The sequence below is a fragment of the Myotis daubentonii genome, chromosome 1 (assembly GCF_963259705.1).
Source record: "Myotis daubentonii chromosome 1, mMyoDau2.1, whole genome shotgun sequence".
NCBI lineage: Eukaryota > Metazoa > Chordata > Mammalia > Chiroptera > Vespertilionidae > Myotis > Myotis daubentonii.
This window is the reverse complement of record NC_081840.1, coordinates 39701888-39722836: the sequence shown is the minus strand read 5'-3', so window position 1 is coordinate 39722836 and position 20949 is coordinate 39701888. Positions and strand designations below refer to the sequence as shown.

At 45.8% G+C, this 20949-nt stretch overlaps 1 protein-coding gene and 1 pseudogene across 2 annotated transcripts; one reads left to right on the top strand and one right to left on the bottom strand.

The window, feature by feature from the left end:
• Positions 1 to 194: 194 nt before the first annotated feature.
• On the top strand, positions 195 to 13773 carry PTGDR (prostaglandin D2 receptor). 2 transcript variants are annotated; one of them, XR_009452918.1, is made up of 3 exons: positions 195 to 1470; positions 6921 to 7078; positions 9098 to 9225. XR_009452918.1 is itself a non-coding variant. In XM_059695942.1 (2 exons), the coding sequence occupies exons 1-2, from the start codon at positions 625 to 627 to the stop codon at positions 9401 to 9403; spliced, it is 1152 nt and encodes a 383-aa protein (XP_059551925.1). In that variant the 5' UTR covers positions 466 to 624; the 3' UTR covers positions 9404 to 13773. The 2 variants fall into 2 exon arrangements, 1 of the variants encoding a protein (XP_059551925.1); XM_059695942.1 differs by lacking the exon at positions 6921 to 7078 and having other exon boundaries at positions 466 to 1470; positions 9098 to 13773.
• A 4957-nt stretch (positions 13774 to 18730) lies between these two features.
• LOC132235285 (DNA-directed RNA polymerase III subunit RPC10-like) lies at positions 18731 to 19166 on the bottom strand (annotated as a pseudogene).
• Positions 19167 to 20949: the final 1783 nt, after the last annotated feature.

The following is a 20949-nucleotide window of genomic DNA, read 5'->3' as shown; positions in this document are numbered from 1 at the left end:
CCATGCAGGTCAGTGCTCACTGGTGCACAGATCCAGAAGAGAATTCCAGCTCAGGCGTCAGTGTTAAGCAAATGTTAGTTACCACACCCCTTCCCGAACCCACTAATTCAAACACTAGGTGGTGGCCCTTTCTCAGCCCCCTCACTGCCCTCCTCTTCAGCGTTCCTCTCGGCCACCTCCGCCACCACCTCCCCCGACACCCCTCCTCCCTAGTAGCTGCTGCTTCGTTTCCCCTCATTTCAGTAGCTTTCTGGACTCCTAGGAAGGACTGGCCCGGGGGGGGGGGGGGGGGGTGCTCGCAGCTTTCCTTCTTCCCATTCGGCTCTGGGCAGGAGTCTGTCCTCCCGCAGGGCCCGGAGCATCGGGACCCAGCGCTGCGCTCTCGGCTGCTCCGCGCGCCCTCACCGCCCGTGCCCTGTGCGCAGCTGGCCGCGCGTCCCGCCCCTCGGAGGGGTGTGCCCCGAGAGAGTTTAGATAGGAGGTGCCTGCTGGGCACACCCGGCAGCCCACGGAGCTTCCTCTGCGGCGCAGCCTCTCCTCCCGAGGCGCACGCGGAGCGGCCAGGATCTGCTCAGCCCCGGACGCGGGGGCCCCGGCCCTCCCGCCGCCTCCACGCCGCCCGCCATGAAGCCGTCGTTCCTCCGCTGCCAAAACACCACCTCGGTGGAGAAGGGCTACTCCGCGACCATGGGCTGGGTGCTCTTCAGCGCGGGCCTCCTGGGCAACCTGCTGGCGCTGGGGCTGCTGGCGCGCTCCGGGCTGTCGTCCTGCTCGCTGCGCTCGCCGCGCCCGCCGCCTTCGGTCTTCTACGTGCTGGTGTGCGGCCTGACGGTCACCGACCTGCTGGGCAAGTCCCTCTTGAGCCCCTTCGTGCTGGCGGCCTACGCGCAGAACCGGAGCCTGTGGGGGCTGGTGCCCCCGCCGGGCAGCTCTCTGTGCCAAGCCTTCGCCTTCTTCATGTCCTTCTTCGGCCTCGCCTCGACGCTGCAGCTCCTGGCCATGGCCCTGGAGTGCTGGCTCTCCCTGGGGCACCCCTTCTTCTACCGACGGCACATCACCCTGCGCCGGGGCGCGCTGGTGGCGCCCGTGGTGGGCGCCTTCTGCCTGGCTTTCTGCGCGCTGCCCTTCGCGGGCTTCGGCAAGTTCGTGCAGTACTGCCCGGGCACCTGGTGCTTCATCCAGATGCGGCACGAGGAGCGCTCGCCGTCGGTGCTGGGCTACTCGGTGCTCTACGCCAGCCTCCTGGCGCTGCTGGTCCTCGCCATCGTGCTGTGCAACCTGAGCGCCATGCGCAGCCTCTACTCCATGCACCGGCGGCTGCGGCGGCGCCGGCGTTCGCTCACCCGGGACCGCGTGGAGCCCTGCGCCGGCGAGAGGGTGGCGTCCCCGCCGCCCCTGGAGGAGCTGGATCACCTCCTGCTGCTGGCCCTCATGACCGTGCTCTTCACCTTGTGCTTCCTGCCTCTAATTGTGAGTCGCTCCTCGCCGAGGCCGCGGGTGCCGGGAGCGCGTGGGGCTGCGGGCGCGGGTGCGGGGCCGGGAGGGTGGAGCGCGCTCGACGCGGCGCCAGAGACGCTGCGCCCCGGGCCAGGAGGGCTGGTTGCTGAGCTCCCCACATCGGGTTCCCTCCCTCCACTGCCCCAGGACACAGGACCAGTTTGTTGAGTGAGAAGAGGGAAAGTCAGAGAAAGCCGGGGAAAGACCGAGTCCTAGGGTGGCCCGGGGCCCCGCGAAACCTCTCCGGTTGGCAGAACCCTTTCCTCTCTGCTTCCCGCTGGGAAGGTAGGAGTTATTTCTGCGACTAAGAACTTCCACAGGGGTCCTCTCCTGCTTCCGGGTGACTAACGTTTGATTTCGTTAGACCTGTCAATGCTTGTAATGGCATCCGTAGTGATCGAATGGGATCTGGGAGTTCTGCTCCCGGGTTTTGGCGTGGAAAGGGAATCAGAGAAGGTGTGATTCTGGTGTGCAGAGGCGAGTGGCTGAAAGCATAGGTTTAGTTTTTCCAAACTCCTGCGTAAGCTTAGAGGAGCCCGGTGCTGTGTCTGGTGCTGCTGCCCGCGTGGGTCGTGGTGACTGAGGCGGAGAGGCTGTTGGGAAAGTACTTTTCAGTAACTGGTGTCATTTTGACAACCTGTCTGGACAGGTTGGTTTTCTTTCTGTCTTGGCAACCGAGGTGACAGGAAAGCCATTATCTCTGGTTTCAATTAACTAAAGCGGGTGGGGATGGAGATTGAAGGTATTTCCTCCTGGGGTCCCAGCCAAGACCAGGGTCCTGCCAAGACACCTGAGAGTGCGGCTGAGGCTTGAGAAAACCTTTTCAGTGTCACTCCTCTCCACACACAACCCCCACCAACACCACTCCCACCGCCGTGTACTTGTTCAACATGAGCAACATTTAAACAGATGTTCTGCCAATTCAATGCCTTTGGAGTTCTTAAGACTTCTGTGAATAGGAAAGTTACATTTCTTGTAGCAACGTAGCAATTTTGGATGTTACTTTCAAGGGTGGATGAAAGTGATATATGATGTGATTTTCCCTTAAATGAAGGCGTTAAGGAGTGTGTATGTGGGGCGGGGGGAGGGGGGTATCTATAGCTTCATCATGCAGAGTTAGGATCAGAGCACCCAAAAGTAAGTCAATAAATCTGAAACTATATAAATAGATATGGTTATAGGTGTAGATATTTAGCAGTGGTTCTCAAATTTCACCAGGCTCCGAATCATCAGCAGGACTTCTAAAAAACATAGCGAGCTGGACTCCATCCCCCAGAGTTTCTGAGTCAGACGTTTTTGAAGAATTCTCATTCTTGGCGAGTTCCCAGGTGGGGTGGGAGCTGCTGATCCAGGGATCACATTTGGAGAACCACACTCTGAAGTAGGACTTGGCCAACCACAGCCCACAGGCCAAGTCCATCCTGCCCGCTGTTTCTGTACAGCCATGAAATTAAGAATAGTTTTTACAAATGAACACTTGCAACCAATTTGATGATAGGACACACGAACTCTGAACCCCCAGTTAAGCCAAACATTATTCCAAGAAAAAAAAATTCTTATTATTCTCCTTAGTAGACATGTATTACCAAAAATATAATAATAATTATACTTAATTATTATTACAGTAGAGGCTGGGTGCTCGAATTCATGCATGGCTGGGGTCCAGGCAGTTGGCCAGCAGCCCCGCCCCCTGGTTGAACTCCCCGTGGAGGGAACAATTTGCATATTACCCTTTTATTATATAGGATTTTTAATTTCATTAATAAAAGTTGTAGGACATGTGTCTTCTCTCATCATATAAGTACCCACCGAATATTCACTATTTGCTTTTTATCCTATAAAATAGAAAATATTTCCTGTCTAGCTCTTAATAGAACATGCTTGCAGACCCCCTGCTCTAAGCAACAGTCTTATTTACTTATGCTGTGATCAAAGCAGACAATAGCCAAGTGCCTGGCTATTATATCCCGAGCTTGAGTGCTTTAGGTAGAACAATGCCGAAAGCAGCATAACACAGTGAAAGAACATCATATCCGGATTATCTCCAAGGGAAGTTAAGTGACTCATATGGGATTGCGAGGATTGATGGGAATAGTGGATTTGAAAATGATTTCCTAAAGCGTGTGTAAAATTCCAAAGATATGCAATGCAGACAGCATTCTCCACAGGAACTATCATTTTCTGGAAAGGGTAGGAAATCCGCATCAGACACAGGTGTGATTAAGGTGCATTCCTAACTAGCTATGACAGCAGCTTAGTTACCTTTCTAACCACAATTTCTCTCAGACAAGGATAACCATACTTGCTCTGTAAGATAGTTATAAAGATCTGAATTTCCATAATATATATTTCCATAATATATATATACACACTTTGAATAATTATAAAGGCAGTGTTGTTAAAATACATTCAAAATTGAGCTATCAGCTATTAAAGTGTGGATACATTTTTGGGGGAAACCCTGTATATATAGCACCTACCCAGGCACCTGGCCTAAAAAATTAGTGTCACTATTATCCCTAATTATTATTATTTCCACTTATTATTGCCTGCTGGCCATAGAATGTTAAGAAATATGGTCGCTGGATGGACATGGAGAGCATTATGCTAAGTGAAATAAGCCAGTCAGAGAAAGATAAATATCACATGCTCTCACTCATTTGTGGAATATAATGAACAACATAAACTGATGAACAAAAATAGATCCAGAGACAGAGAAGCATTGAACAGACCATCAAACTTCAGAAGGAAGGTGGGGGGCGGCGGGTAAGAGATCAACAAAAGGACTTGTATGCATGCATATGAGCATAACCAATGGACACAGACACTAGGGGTGTGAGGGCCTGTGCTAGGGGGCGGGAGTGGCCAGGGAGAGGTCAAAGGGGGGAATAGGAGACTTATGTAATACTTTAAACAATAAAGAAAAAAATAATAAAATGGATAAAACAAACAAACAAAAAAGAAATAATGTCTCCTCAGGAGACAGCATTATATTCTAAGGTAATGGTTCTCAAACTTGTTTTAGTCCAAGGACCCCTTTTTACTCTTAAAAATTACTAAGGACCCCAAGAGCTTTAATTTATGTGGATTATATGTATCAGTATTTCTCATGTTAGCAATTAAAAATAAGAAAAATTTTAAAATATGATTTCAAAACAAGTTAACAAAATGTACTTCTTGTATTTTTGCCAAGATGCAAGGAGAAAGCTGGGATTTCAAAAATGATTAAGTGAATGATAAAGACAGCAGGTAAAACAGAAAAACAAAAGCATGTTAAGAGCACAGAAGTATGGAGAATAGTCTCTGAAAATACACATATGTGTTTCTTAAACCAACTACCTTAGAAAACTCTAGAAAACACAAGAATACACCAGCACATATTCCATTAGCCCTGGCAATGGAATGGATGTCATCATACGTCAGGTAGCCTCCATAAAACTCACTGTGTACCTCTGAGAGGACGAAAGGCAAAAAGGCAAACCATGTCTTTTTTATGAAGATAGTTTTGACCCTGCAGACACACTGAAAGGGCATTAGAGACCCCCACACTTTGAAAATTGCTCTTCAAGGAATGGATCTAGGGGAAGGGGGAAACTTTAAGAAACATTTGTATTCATAGCATAAGTATTGCATTTCATTAAGCTGATGAAAGCATGTTGGAATATGCTTTTTAAAATTAACTTTGCTGTGGTGCTGAACTAGAGCATGACACTTAACTAGGTTGAATTTTCAAATTTCCAATTTGATACAGTAGGAAGAAAGTAAGCAAATACATGAGCTTTAGAGGCCGTTTTCAGCACGTTCTCTAACGTGGGTAACATATTTTCATCAAAATTACATTTATCTTAGGAAACCACAATGTATTGGAGGTTGGTAAGGAGCAGCAGTGGGTGAGAGAGGATGTTCATGTGTAAGTTAGAGGTAATAACTGAGAGGTCTAGCCGCCACGTGAAGATAAGTAATTGCATATATCCCAGTCCATGGAGTCAGAGAAGCGGTGGAGGACATCCTGCATGTATTGAGATAACGCCTGTGTGTGTTTCATTTTGATGCAGAAAGAAAGGGCAGGATGCTCTTTCCACAGGAGGCTCTTAGAGGCATGTAAGGATTGGTAGGCAAGAATCGGGCCCAGGGGAAAGGGTCAGGAGTGGATTTAAAGGGCTAGAGCAGAGGGCAGAGTATTGTGATGGGTGGACTGGATAGAAGAGGGCCTTAGAATCAAGAGAGCTCTTGAGAACGGAAATATCCCGCTAAGATAGGTCTCCAGAGTTGGCAATAGCAACATTTCCTCCAGGACTTCTAAATCCACCAGAGGGCGCTTTTCTCACACCGATTCTCTGTGTAAATTGACCTACTTAAAAAATGCCAGGTGTATATTCTGAGGTTATTCAGTATTTTAACCTCTCTTATAGAAGCAGTTTATAAAGTATGTTCTAGAGCAGTGATGGCAAACCTTTTGAGCTCGGCGTGTCGGCATTTTGAAAAACCCTAACTTAACTCTGGTGCCGTGTCACATATAGAAATTTTTTGATATTTGCAACCATAGTAAAACAAAGACTTGTATTTTTGATATTTATTTTATATATTTAAATGCCATTTTACAAAGAAAAATCAACCAAAAAAAATGAGCTCGCGTGTCACCTCTGACACGCGTGTCATAGGTTCGCCATCACTGTTCTAGAGAATACTTTTGATGGACAGAGATTTTTCAGAAGTCGAAATTGTGTTCAAATTGATAATTTGTAAGAATTAATAGAATGTGTACTTTGATCACTGCCATAAATGAAGTTGTCATATTGTTTGTAAACTAAAAAGTTAAAAATAAATTATATTAAATTAAAAGTCCAGGTACATATCAATACACTTCTATTACAAATCAGGTGACTTGAAAATATAATTAACCTAATAATATGCAATAGGATTAACTTGGACAAATACTGCTTAAAAAATAAAATAATTTGTTTTAATTATATAAGTACCATTCATTTACCAAGGTCCCAGCTAGTCTAGTATTTTCAAATACTTGGGATTACGTTTTGCTGCACTACACTTCGAGGAGAAAGGAACAGATGTAAAGATGGACTCATGTAAGCGTTTGCTTTTTAAATCAACCAAATTGCATAGCCTGTTGTCAGCCATTTATCCATCCAGCACATGTCTGTTACCTACAACAGTCAATATACTGTAAGTCACTGTGGAGATATAAAATGAGAAAAACATCACATTTGCCCACACAAGCTGTAATACCGGGATGGGTGGGAGTAATTAGGCCCATAAGGGAGTTTAGAGAAGAAAAAGATCCTCTCCTAGTTGATAAAATAATAACAATAATAGCTAATTATTGAGTTCCCATTATATGTTAGGACTTGTTGTCAGGGTTTTACTCATACCATGTTATTCAAATTTCCTGACAATCCTGGAAGGTAAGTACAAGTATCCCCACTGTGTAGCTGAGGGGACGGAATAACTTACCCGAAGTCACACAGCCAATGAGGGGACTCCAACCAGGAGACTCAGGCTCGGAAGTTGGTGTGCGTGGCCATTACTTCACTGGGACTCCCTGAAGCGGGTGATATTTGAGGTTGGTCCTGAGAGGCAATAGGATTTGGGCAAGCAATCAGTTTCCACTTCTAAAATGGAGATAATGGTTGTACTTCCTTCATGGGATTGTTATGAGGATGAAATGATGTTTTCAAAGTAAAATGCTTAGAACAGGGTCTGGGGACATGGGCATTAGCTATTATTGTCACTATTAGTATTATTAAGCCCTGATGATGCGAGAGGCCTTCCAGTCACGGTATATCTTCCTGAGTGTACTAGATGGGAGTGGCTGAGGCCACTAAAATGCTCTGTAGAGAGAGAGCAAAAAAGTAAGGAAACAATGATGGGAAAACACATCTTCTCCAGCAGATGTCCCTTGATTGCCCTAAGTGGGTGTGGTCTGTGCACTTATTCATGTCTCCTCCCACCAATGTTGAGTTAGCCTATTTCCTGTCCCATTAGGGTCCATTTTGTCCCATTATGGATTTAGAATCTCAGTAGGCACAGTGAGTATAATAGCATCACGAAAAAGTGGCTGGCCTCCAGTGGAGAGGGAGGTAGTGGTAGGGCTGGGCTAGGCAGCAGTGTTGGCTGAATGGCAGGAAAAGCCCTTCAGTAGTTTGCGGGCTCTGAGGGGGCACAGAGACCTCAGAGAGGATCGAGGCAGTAGGAGTGACTGGGCACAGGTAAGTAGGCTTATATTTCTATGTGTGTGTTTTTTTCCCTAGTGTGAAAGAGGATGTTGACCTCGGAAAGGTAACCATCTATGCTAAGTAATTAACATGAGTTGGCCAGGTCCTTTTGCAGGTCTCCTGTCTTTCATTGGAGTATTTCCTGTCTCTTCACAGCCCCTCAACCAGTGGTTCTCAACCTTGGCTGCATGCTAGAATCACCTGGGAATCTTTTTAAAATCCTGATTTCTAGGCCTCATCCTCCGGAAATTCTGTGTCTTTGTTACTAATGTTGTGGCCCCACCCCATAACAAAGAAACAGAATTTCCGGAGGATGAGGCCCAGAAATCAGGATTTTAAAAAGTTTCCCAGGTGATTCTAATGTGCAGCCAAGGTTGAGAACCACTGCCCTAGATGCTGCTATTTCATTGATGTCTTCGTACGTGTGACATTTCACAAGGGTGACTTATTTCTGAATTGACTAATAAGAGAGGATAGGGCCCTGGCCGGTTTGGCTCGGAGAATAGAGCCTCAGCCTGCAGACTGAAGGGTCTCAGGTTCAATTCCAGTCAAGGGCACATGCCCAGGTTGTGGGCTCGATCCCAGTAGGGGGCGTTGCAGGAGGCAGCCGACCAATGATTCTCTCTCATCCTCGATGTTTCTATCCCTCCCTTTCCCTTCCTTTCTGAAATCAATAAAAATATAGGTTTGTTTGGTTTTTTTTTAAAGAGAGGATAGGAAGTAGGCAGAAGAAAGAAAGGAGAACTGAAGGGAATATGGGAGGAGAACCTCAGTATTTATGGACGTGTTTGTAAAAGATTCAGTGGACTGGGTTAGTCCCACCTCAGCTCCTCCTCTGCTGGGCCAGGCAGGGACCTAGAAACTCCCATGCTCACAGCAGGTAGAACAGCCTCTATGGCAGCGGTTCTCAACCTGTGGGTCGAGACCCCTTTGGGGGTCGAACGACCCTTTCACAGGGGTCGCCTAAGACCATCGGAAAACACACATATATAATTACATACTGTTTTTGTGATTAATCATTATGCTTTAATTATGTTCAATTTGTAACAATGAAATTGGGGGTCACCACAACATGAGGAACTGTATTAAAGGGTCGCGGCATTAGGAAGGTTGAGAACCACTGCTCTAGGGACTTAGACCGGGACTCCCAGGCATCCCCACTTCCACGGAGCCTCCCATGTTGGCTCTGCACCGTCCAGGCTCCTCACTTGCACCCATCAGCTGCAGTAAATTTTCCCCAAATGCATATTCCAAGCCGAGCTGCCATATTCTTACAGAAAAGTGATGTATCCTGATTGAAATAAGTGAATGTATTGCTGCCATCAGCCTTTCAACATTATAATGGATATATTTTCCCTTTAACACAGTATCGTGCTTACTATGGAGCATTTAAAGCTGTCACCAAGAAAAACAGAACTTCTGAAGAAGCCGGAGACCTCAGTGCCTTGCGTTTTATATCTGTGATGTCAATTGTGGACCCTTGGATTTTCATCATTTTCAGGACATCAGCATTTCGGATGTTTTTTCACAAGATTTTCATAAGGCCGCTTACGTATAGAAACAGGCACATCAATGCCTGCCAAACTCAGATGGAAAGTCTTACAGTCTCCGGTAAGCTGAGGAACGTATCACATTTACCATCAAAGAACCATGCTAACAACATTTCCATTTAAATCCTCCGAAGTTATCTCCCATAACAAAACATCTAAACGTGTTTTCAAAAGTATTTGATATCTTAACAAGGCATCGTTACTCTAGTATATACTTGAACCAGTTAGGTACATTTTCTTTTTCATGTCAAGGGATTACTCGTGACTCGATTTTAAATGTTGTGAACAATGTTGAAAGTTTTACAGCAATGACATTAGTTGTTCCAACATTTGTATCTGGTGTCCCTCGCTTTCTAGAGAGGCCTTGAGACGGCTGGGTCTACGCCCAGTAGAAACACCACTGTTTACAGTTATGTGATGGGAGTTCTTAAAATTCCTTATTCATTTCTAGTGAAGCCTGCTTTTTTTATTGTGTATCACAATTACCCACTTATTATTATTTTTCCCACTGATCTAAGTATGTCTGAATTATAGATGTTCCTCAGAGAAATGCGATAGGAAATACAGCCACGTCAGGGGTTTGGAGAGGCGAAGCTATAAATAAGTAGGTTTAAGGCAAGATGTGACTATGCCCACTACCCAGAGAAGAAAAATTAATGTTTATCGTTTGAAGTGCAGTTTCCGGTGTATTGAAGCAGGGATATCAGTAGGAATCAAAATTTGGGAATGGCTACAAAATACTGTTTCAATTTTTGGTACCTGCATTTTATAGTTTTATCATATTAATGGATGTTGGGGAGGAAGGATTTATGCTTCTTTGAAAGCAGTGATGTGAGAATTTCCAGAGAGCCGAGCCATGTTTACTCCCTGTGGTTGTGCGAAGCCGCAGGGCATTCAGCAGAGCGAAAAGCCCGCCCAGGACTGTCAACCTCAGCTGAGGGTGGTGGCAGGGACCTTAACCTCTACCTATTGACAGCCGTATTCTGCTCTTTGTGGAAACAGTAAGATCTTGTGGAGGTTCCGGAGAGCTCTGCACATCTAAAGCGAGCAGGATGGGCTCAGATGGAGCACAGCTGAGCACTTTAATTGTCCATTAAATGTTTACAAAGGTTAGCAACACTATGAAAAAGGAACAAGAGGGGAAGATACGCTGCAGCTGTTAAACTAAACAAGCACACCGGTGAAAGCTTTTACCTTTGGTGAAAAAAACAGATGGGGGACATCCGGGCATTTCCAGCATCTCCAGAGCCCCTTGGTACCCTGACACACGCAGACTCTGAGATGGAGAGCCGGCTGCCCTTGAACAGACCCGAGACGCCGGGCCCGCCATCCCTTCCAAAGACAAGAGCATTGGGCTTATTGCCAACAGAGCAGCAACCCCACTTTGCACCTTTGGTTTATATCAATGATGATATTAACCTGGATACACGTGTGTGCGTGTGTGTGTGTGTGTGTGTGTGTAGCAACACTGTGAAATGGCCACTTAGGAATACCTGAATTATAATTTTGGGAGTAATGATGGGGTGAAAAATGCTGTCATTTTCAAAGTTTAATTTTCATTTGTATATTTAATATGTGAGTATATACGTGTTTTATTGTGGAGGAAGTGAAGTTTTTGTGTTCTCCTTTTGGAAGGTGTGTTGTGATCATTGTCAAGGTCACCTAAAAGGTGACAGATGAATCAATAAACATCTTTATAATATTTTTCAGAGGAAATTACTTTTCTTCTAAAAAAGAAAGAGGTTTTGTTTTCTTTTTTGAATAAACAATTCCAGGAGTACTTCTTTCTTTAGCAGTTTAATGGGCTGTTTTGCCAGCATTTATATTATTTTAAATAAGTCAGCATCATGACCCTTTCTCTACAAAATGGAGATAAGCTACCCTGATGATGCTCATATTAAGTTAAAAATCAACACTTCCGTAATCTGCATTGATTTAGTCATTGACACGTACATTGTACCAGGGTTAGTGCTGAGGAAAAGAACACATTTGACTCAGAGCTGGCCCAGGAGCCATGGAGGACACGGGCTCCTACAATTACAGTAGAGGGTCGAAATCCCAATAGCGAATGTGCACACAGAGCTATTAGAAGAGGAGGCCTTGACTAGGGGGGACGTGAAGCATTGTCAGAGCTTCTCAGTGAGAAGATGCTAAGGCAAGAATTGAAAATGAGTAGGAATTTTGACTCCAGTTCAAAACTGGACAACGGACACAAAGCTATGATTTACATAAGAGGCGATACATATGGTTACTAAATGTAGAAAAATGTCCTGCCTAATCAGAAAAGTGCGAAATTAAAACCAAATTCTCAAGGACCAAACGAAGTATGACTCTCAATAACAGAGGTTCTGATGAAGTAAGAGCAACATGAATATTTCCCTGGTGAGTTTGTCAGTGTGTCCACCGTTTCTTGATAGCAACCTGACGGTATAGATCAAGAGCCTAAAAGTGTTCTTTTCTACTGTTCCGGTCACCCCAACTTAGAATTCTCTCCCAGAAAACTATCAGAGGGGTGGGCACAGTTATGTACAAAACCTCATTTACAATAGTTAAGATTTGGAAACAGCCTAAGTGCCCATCAGCAGATGAGTGGATTAAAAAACTGTGGTACATCTACACAATGGAATACTATGCTGCTGCTGCAAAAAAGAAAGAACTCTTACTGTTTGCAACAACATGGATAGACCTGGAGAGCATTATGCTAAGTAAAATAAGCCAGTCAGAGAAAGATAAGTATCACATGATCTCACTCACTTGTGGAATATAATGAACAACAAAACTCTTCTTTGTAGCATTATACATAGTAGCACAAAAAATGAAAAGGAAACCATCTAAATGGCCAAAGCAAGGGTTAAACAAACTCTTTAGAAATATCATACACACACACAAACATATATGAACGTTATACAGCCATTAAAGAATGTTTTCAACTCATTTATGAAAAATGAGAAGAAAGCTTGTAGTGCAATAGTAGGTGAAAAATAAAAGCATGTTACAAACTGAATATGATCCATAAAAGTACATATGTAGAAAATACCTTGAAAAAAATAAATGAAAGTGTGAACCAGTTACCTTTTTTATGAATATATTTTACATAATTGTGATTTTCCCAGGTATAAAAATAAATCCATATTTCTTTTACATGAAATTATTTTTCCTCCCTCCTACCTCTCCCCTAAAATTAATTTTTAAAAGAATGAATAGAAATGGGCCGAGCAAACAAAGGGGAAAAGGCACGAAGGAAAGCTCTCCAGTCTAAGGAATGGTGTGTGCAAAGCCACAGAGGCATAAAGGAGAAGGCCTTATCCAGGCTCCGTTAGTAATTCCATTGGCAGGGATTTGGGATTATGAGCAAAGGCGGCTGGCAAAGAAGCTGAAAACAGAGGCAAGTTTCCCATTGTAAAGGGTGTTGGGTGCAGCAGGGAAGGGCTGCAGCTCTGTGAGGCCTGGACACTCACCGCAGACTTTGAAGCCAGGGTGCAATCAGAATGGAAGTTGCAGAAGATCCTACTGGTGGCCCGGATTGTGGACGGGGCAGGTGGGGGCGCCAGATGGGTGGACGTAGGTGTGCTGGGCCCTGTGCAGCTATGTGCAGTCAGGGGACTAGACCAGAGCGCTGACTAAAGAAGTGAGTGGGACCCAAGTACAGCCCTGGTCCTGCTTTCCTGGCTGTGGGCTCCATCAGCTCGGAGGAAAGTGCCCCTTTTTATGCCCTTTCTATTTGGAGGGGCACAAAGACACCGAATATGCAGGCCCCGGAGTGCCCTCCTGCAAGGGAGGGAAAGAGGCAAGGAGCTGCTGAATTCAAGCAGTGGGAGGGAGGGATGGGTTGCACAGCTTTAGTAGGTACAGCTGATGGGAAGGATTCCAGCTTATGATGACTCCGTCGAGCCTTTTGTTCCTTCAGTTGCATTTATTTACCAATTTCCTGCTTCTTAGTTTCAAAGTTTCAATATATTCAGAAACAAGTTAGGAAAGGAAAAGATTCTGAAAGAACTCCCATTTCCCTCAGTGTATCTGAACTAAAGATTGCAGCACTGAATCCCAGATGACGTTTCTGGGTCATCTCTGGACTTTAATTATAATACTATCCAGTCAAGTGCATAAGGGCCAACTATTAGGAAGGTTCACTTTGTTCAGAAATCCATCAAAGGTGACTGGCCTACTGGGCCAGGCACTACTGAAACTTTAGGGGAGAGAAGGAATCCCAGAAATGCCAAGATGACCCCAGAACTCACCAGCCATGCAGCCTCCTTGCTCATGGTCTCCAGGCTCCAGCCCAGCGCTTCTCCAAGCCCGTGGTCTGGACCAGCATCACCTGGAACTTGTTAGAAATGTAGATTCTCTGGCCCCACCCAGACCCACTGGATCAGAATCTCTGGGGGTGGGGCCGGCAAGCTGTGCTTTAACAAGCCCTCCAGGTGATTTCATGCCAGTTAAAGTTTGAGAACCACTGATCCATAAAAAAAAAAAAAAAAGCCAAGAAAATAAAAGATGCAATAGACTCCATTTATAATGTTCCTCTGCTCTCTGGATCTCAGATCTAATCACTCACACCTGACTTCCTCTATTCTATTCAACTATTTTTCCCCCTAACAACTAACATGTACTGGAAACATGTTATAAATATACTAGAGGCCCAGTGCACGAAATTCACGCAGGGCGGGGGGGGGGGGGTGTGGAGGGAGGTAGGGGGCCTCAGCCTGGCCTGCACCCTTTCGTAATCCGGGACCCCTCAGGGGATGTCCAACTGCTGGATGTCCTGATGTCTGTTCCATGTTTCCATGCCTGTGCGTTGAGTGTCTGCCCCCTGGTGATAATTTTGTCATATGTAAAAGCCTAAGCAACCGTTACAACCACATGACCAGAATGACTGGTCAACCAATCACTATGATGCACACTGATCACCAGGGAGAAGATGCTCAATGCAGGAGCTGCCCCCTGGTGGTCAGTGCACTCTCACAGCCAACCTCCCATGACCTGCCGGTGGCATCAGCATCCAGTGTCTGTTCCTTCTGTTCTCAGCCCAGCGACCGTTGCCTCCTCTCCTGACCCCTCCCAGGCCTTTGGCCCTGGGCTTGGATGGGGAACCAGGGGTTGGTGGCAGCTAACACGGCCCCTTTCCCAGGGGGGCCAAGGGCCGACTTCCTCCTCAGGGCCAGTGGCCAACCTCCTGCGCGCCCTGTCCCTCCCTCCGGCTGGCAAGCCCTGATCGGCCCGTGGTCCCTCCCCCGGCCCCAATCAGCCTGGCCCTGATCAGCCGTGGGTGCCGGCCAGGCCTAGGGATCCCCACCTGTGCACTAGTATACTAGTACTTACAGTGGGGCCTTGACTTACAAGTGTCCCGACTAACGAGTTTTTCGAGATACGAGCCGTCTCTCGGCCGATTTTTTGCTTTGAGTTGCGAGCTAAAATTCAGGTTATGAGCCAGCTTCAGATACCCCACTGCTAGTTGGTGCAGCGAACGTCACAGTGAACGCCACAACATCAGCCCAGCATCACGTGTCATTGTAATGGTGAAAATTGATTTGAGTTACGAGCTTCGTCACGGAACGAATTAAACTCGTAAGTCAAGGCCCCACTGTATATTGAATAAAAGGTGTTCTCTTCCATAATCTCCCCCAAACATAAGTATCTCCATTTTGAGTCCTCTGTATCTGATAAGGAATGTAAGGATTTTTTCTTAGGCCATCCAAAGGTGAAAATAGTAAATGCAGGAGGGAATATTCTTGTTCCATATTTATCCCTACTGTCCTAGAAATTATGGAAATTAACTTGCTTCGATTCTTTCCAGGAAATAGCAATTCACAATTAACCATGTAAAAAGTTTGTTTACTAGGCGATTTTAACGTTGTTAAAACAACCTTATCTTACTGGAGCGGAATGTTTGGTTCCCTCTCCTGTAACTCCGTTCATGAGTGAGGCTGGAATTGCCATTCTGGGTATTTCCAGGACAGCTTCTAGGTGGAGGAAAGCTGAGCTTACAGGTAAGGGGTGGGACTGGAATTAGGGCTTGCTCTCCCTGCCTTTCCACAATTGCCTCACTCAAGGTGAAGTTTTCAATCTTCCAGACCAGCGGTCGCCAACCTTTCGGACTTCACAGACCACCAGTGGTCCGAGGACCACCGGTTGACGACCACTGTTCCAGACAATTTTTAAAAACTGCATGTAGTCAGGAGAAGGTGTTAGACTCCATCATGCTCTGGTTACATATACTCTGTATATGGGAGGAGAACTTAATTTTTTTTTTCTTTTTGCTACCTAAATGCTAAAAACAATAAGTACAATAAAGCACAGTCAAGTCAAATCTAGTAAGAAAGTATATTTTAAAGTCAAGGTCATCGGACCTTATAATGATTCATAGAAAGTATTTAGAATCCAATTGGAAACACAAGACAAATTAGAAGTTAAAAATAATATAATGTCATGCAAATGTTACCAAGTGCTACAGTATGGGTCTTAGATTTTAATGCAGCAAAGCTCCAAATCAAAGATAATTACAGTGGGGCCTTGACTTACGAGTTTAATTCGTTCTGAGAGCTCGCTCGCTAAGGAGCTTGTTAAGGAGCTCATTAACTCAAATTATTCTATCAACTCAATGCAAAAAATCGGCCAAGAGACAGTGGGTATCTCAAAAAACTCGTTAGTCGGGACACTCCTAAGTCAATGCCCCACTGTGTTTAGGATTAGTCTTATAGTGCATTGTATAGACACCTGGGCAAACAAAGAAGTTCATAGCTTACCAACATCAATTTCTTATCAGTACAAAATAAGATATAGAAAAAGTAAGAGCCATTCAACACAATTTATAATGAATTGGGAAAAACTTTTTTTTTTTTTTTTAACCACGGATACAAGGCTGGCTGCATCAGAATAATTTTGGAGAGCTTGTTAGAAATGTAGATTACTGGGCCTGGCCTCTGGGCTGGGGTTTAGATTTTAAAAATATTTTTAATTGATTTTTAGAGAGAGAGGAAGGGAGAGGGCTAGAGAGAGAAATATCAATGAGAGAGGAACATCATCAATCAGCTGCCTCCTGCACACACCCTACTGGAAATGAAGCCCCCAACCTGGGTATGTGCTCTGACCAGGAATCAAACCGGTGACCTCTTGGTTTCTGGGTTGATGCTCAATCACTGAGCAATACCAGCTGGTTGGGAAAGACTTCTTTAATTCCCTCAAATTTAAAAATGACCCAGAGAGTTATCAATTTAGTTGTTTGTTTGTTTGTTTTTTTAAAGTGTGCCCTAGCTGATTTGGCTCAGTGGAGAGAACATCGGCCCGAGGACTAAAGGGTCCTGGGTTCAATTCCAGTCAAGGGCACATGCCTGGGCTGTATCTCCAGCAGGAGGCATGCAGGAGGCAGCTGATCAATGATTCTCTTTCATCATTGATGTTTCTATTTCTCTCTCCCTCTCCATTCTTCTCTGAAATCAATAAAAATATATTTTTCAAAAAAGTGTAATGACTTATTGGTCATGACTGGCACATCCAAAACAATTGCTACAATAGAAACAAGGCTCTAACCTTCATATGCAAACAAAACTTATTTTGATCAAATAATATGGCAATTAAAGTACAAAGAAAAAAGCACTAGAAACATGAGAAATGGAAAAATTCACTATTGTCATGCTCCACCATCATTAAAGGTAGTACAAATAGACAAAAAGATATTTGTTTAAATATATTTATACTAGAGGCCCTGTGCACGAAATTCGGGGGGGAGGGGCTGGGTTGTCCCTCAGCCCAGCCTGTACCCTCTCGCAGTCCGGGAGCCCTCAGGAGATGTCCAACTGATGGCTTAGGCCCAGGAGCAGGCCTAAGCCATCAGTCGGACATGGTTAGCGCTGCTGTGGAGGTGGGAGAAGCTCCCGCCACTGCACTGCCACTGCCACTGCCACTGCTGCAGCTGTGAGCTGGGCTTCTGGCTAAGCGGTGCTCCCCCTGTGAGAGCGCACTGACCACCAGGGGGCAGCTCCTGCATTGAGTGTATGCCCCCTGGTGGTCAGGGGGCATCACAGTGACCGGTTGTTCCACCATTTGGTCAATTTGCATATTAGCCTTTTATTATATAGGATTTCTGTTGTCACATCACTCAAAACTCAGATTTTTACTCAATATGTATACTTATAAAGGTCTGTTTGTAAGCATAGGTGATGATACAGACTTAGAATTCACTTTGGGGGCCTTAGAGGCACCTCAAAAAGACATGCAGTGGTCCTCCAGAGTAGCTTAAACAGATGGTCAACAAGAGGCTGAGTGACTGTGAAAGGCACATCCCATATGTAAAATGGTACTGTGAGCAGAGAAAATGAACAATTTTTAAAATACAAGCTCCAAAGTCATAAGGACAAACTCTGGCTGTTCGATGTTAGTCTGTGATCCAACTGCTTTTTCCATGCAAAACTCTACACTGTGATCCAGGATGAGTATCAGCCAGGATTTTACTTATTTAATAATGGTCAGAGATTCTCCAAAGCAACAAAGGAGACGCCAGCGGGTGAATTATGTCTCTGCAGCAGGCAGCTCTGGAAGCATTGCTGATGATCCTTGTCTCCTGGTCTTCATGCCGTGTGTAATCTCTTCCCTTCGAGTGTGAGCTGGACCTAGCGACTTGCTTCTAATGAGTGGATACAGCAAAATGCGCCTGGAATTCTATACCCCAGAATAGGTAATAGAAAAGGCTCTGGCTTCTGCCTTGCTTGCCTTATGGAAGCCAACTGCCACCGTGAGAGGCTTACATGGCAAACACGGAAAGAAGCCGCCAGCCAACAGGCAGCAAGGAGCTGAAGCCCTTCGTGCAACAAACCATGAGGAACGGAACCCCCAGCAACCACATGAGCGTTCTTGGGAGTGGAGCCTTCAGGTCCAGCCTTGAGGGGGCTGCAGCCCCGGCCGGCACCTGACTGCAGCCTTGGGAGAAACCACAGGACCCACGTAGGCCATGCCCGAGTTCCTGACCCACAGAAAACACGAGATAAGAAATGGCTTTTTAAAAATAACTTTTCATTTAAATTAAATATTTGGAATACATTTTGATTAAGTTTGCAATTAACAGTTAAATAATTAGAAACAACTAATGTACCAAATGTTTTACTCTATTAGTTGTGTGAACAATGTAATTATCTAAGAGTGTTGGTTGATGGTAAAAGAATGTCAATTGCCCAATAAATTTCAAAGATGAATGAACAGGACTTTAAACAGAATGTACTTAGTTATGGATAATCCTCCCCACACACAAAATCTTTCTGGACATTAATGAGTTCATCCACTGATTGGCAGATGGGCTCTCCACTTCCTGATACCCTGGCCAACAACCCTAAGAGGAGTAGCTTCCTGCCACACCAGCAAAGACCCCCAGGACACACAGCGCTCCCGCCCAGCAGGGACTCCACCATAGGGAATAAAGTAAACACACCATGCAGCTGGGCCAGCCTGGCGCTGGTCCCTCTAGCTGTGTCCACACTGAGCGTCACAGCACTTGTAGAAGGTGGCCATTGGCTCGTCCGCAGAGCGGGTCTGAGCTGCGTGAAACAGGCACGAGGATGTTCATGTTTAGGACATGGCTCTGCAGGAGAGTCAGCGTGCTCCCAGGCAGCTGCTCACCAGGGACATCCTCCACTTCCTTCAGCTTTGGATACTTCCGATTAGTCACCTTGCAGGTGATGTTGTGCATGCAGGGACAGGTGTTGCCCATGAAATAGGGGCAGTGCTGTCCCTCCTCCATGGTCAGCCCATTCCAGCAGCCCAGGCAGAAGAGGAGCAGGACAGTGGACTGGGCCCCGCAGGCTTCTGCAGCCTCTGCTGTGCTCAGGCCAAGAAGTGTTTTTAAGCAACTAAATTTTGGGATAAATTTTCTGCAGTCATAAATAACATATGCAATCATTACTATTTAATTAATGGATGTACACCTGGTTGATATGGCTCAGTGGGTGAGCCTCGACCTATGAACCAGGAGGTCATGGTTTGATTCCTGGTCAGGGCACATGCCTAGGCTGAGGGCTCAATCGCCAGTAGGGGGCATGCAGGAGGCAGCCAATCAATGATTTAAAAAAATTAATGGATGTACAAAGTATATGTAAATCTAGCATATTGATAAATATGATACATGAAATAGTTACAAGCCTTGATTGTATATTAGGCTACAAGGAATATCTCAACAAATATAAGAAAGCAGAAATTGAACAGTTCATCTTCTCTTATTAGGAAATACATTTTTATTTAAGTTAGAAAAACTTTAATTACTTGGAAAGTTTTCTTTTTGTGTATATAATACATACTAAACAGTGCATAAAACATGACATACAGTAAATTATAATTATCAAGTGAACATTTACATAGACTCCAGGCAGGTCAAGAAACAGCACCCTGCCGGGACCAGAAGCCCATATGCCTTTCCCGATCACAGCTCTTGGGGAAACACTACTCTGAGATGACCATGTCTTCGCTTTTCTTTGTTTTGCCTCCTAGGTGCACCATAGCACATGTCCTCTGTAGTGCTGCTCTCTCCAGCTTAGCAATATGTCTCAGGGCGGATTCCTCAATGCAGAGGCAAGAACCGGTCAGGTCTATGTGAGTTGTGGATCTCGTGCTCTCAGGATAAAGGTGGTGAAGGACACAGGACAGCGCAGGGCCAGGAACCAGGCAAGGATGAGGCATCTGCTTCAACCCATTCCCAAGGGAGCTCTGGAATATGGATACACCACAGTGCTAGTCCCACCGAGATACTGTGACAGCAAGTCCGTAAGAAGTCTTTGGCCAGCATGTGCTGGGGTAGGGACCCTTAGGCCAAGGGCAGTTTTCCAGAGTAGGGACCAGTTGTGAGCCATTATCAATCAATACATGCAGGAGCTGAGGGGAGGGTACCATGGCCGGGAAAAGGGGATCTGTACAGGCTAGTGCATCCACTACCTATGATGTCTGAGATTCAGCTTCATGTATGGGAGCTGCTGTGCATACATTTTCATGGCCAAATAGTGTTCTATTGTATGAATATATCATATGCTGCCAATGAGCATTTGTGTTTCCAGATTTGCGTATTTCAAATAATGCTGCTTTGATTATTCTTATACTAGATGCCTGGTGCACGGATTCGTGCACACTGAAAGGAAATTAATTAGAAGGTGGCTGGTGGGGCGGGACTGGGCAAGACGGGCCAGACACACCTTGGAGCCATCCTCCTGCAGTCCCTCCCCAGCCAGTCACACCTGGGGCGGCACCAGGGCTCGAGGGCGTCTTTGGAGTGAGTGGGGTCCCTCTGGCAGATGGGATCCCTTGGCCTGGCCTGCAGGGATCAGGCTGAAACTGGCAGTCCAACATCCCCTGGGGGGGGGGGGGGGTCCCGGAGTGCGAGAGGGCACTCTGAAAAGTTACTGTCGCTCAGCATCTGCCCCCTGATGGTCAGTGTGTGTCATAGCTACCAGCCGGTTGGCCAGTTGCTTAGGCTTTTATGTATATAGATTAAAGACCCAGTGCACAAAGTGCACTCGGGGCAGGTCCCTCAGCACAGCCTGCGCCCATTCACAGTCCAGGACCCCTTGGGGGATGTCCACCTGTCGATTTAGGCCCACTCCCCAGGGGATTAGGCCTAAGCTTGCAGTCAGACATCCTTCTGGCAGCCAGGGAGCCCTCGGGGGATGTCCGACTAAAGACTTAAGCCCCCAAGGGAT

What these genes read in the sequence shown, in the direction of transcription:
- PTGDR (XM_059695942.1), top strand. Translation starts at nt 625, where the DNA reads ATGAAGCCGTCGTTCCTCCGCTGCCAAAACACCACCTCGGTGGAGAAG. An exon ending in TGTGCTTCCTGCCTCTAATT is followed by an intron (nt 1,471 to 9,097) that starts GTGAGTCGCTCC and finishes CCTTTAACACAG; the next exon opens with TATCGTGCTTACTATGGAGC.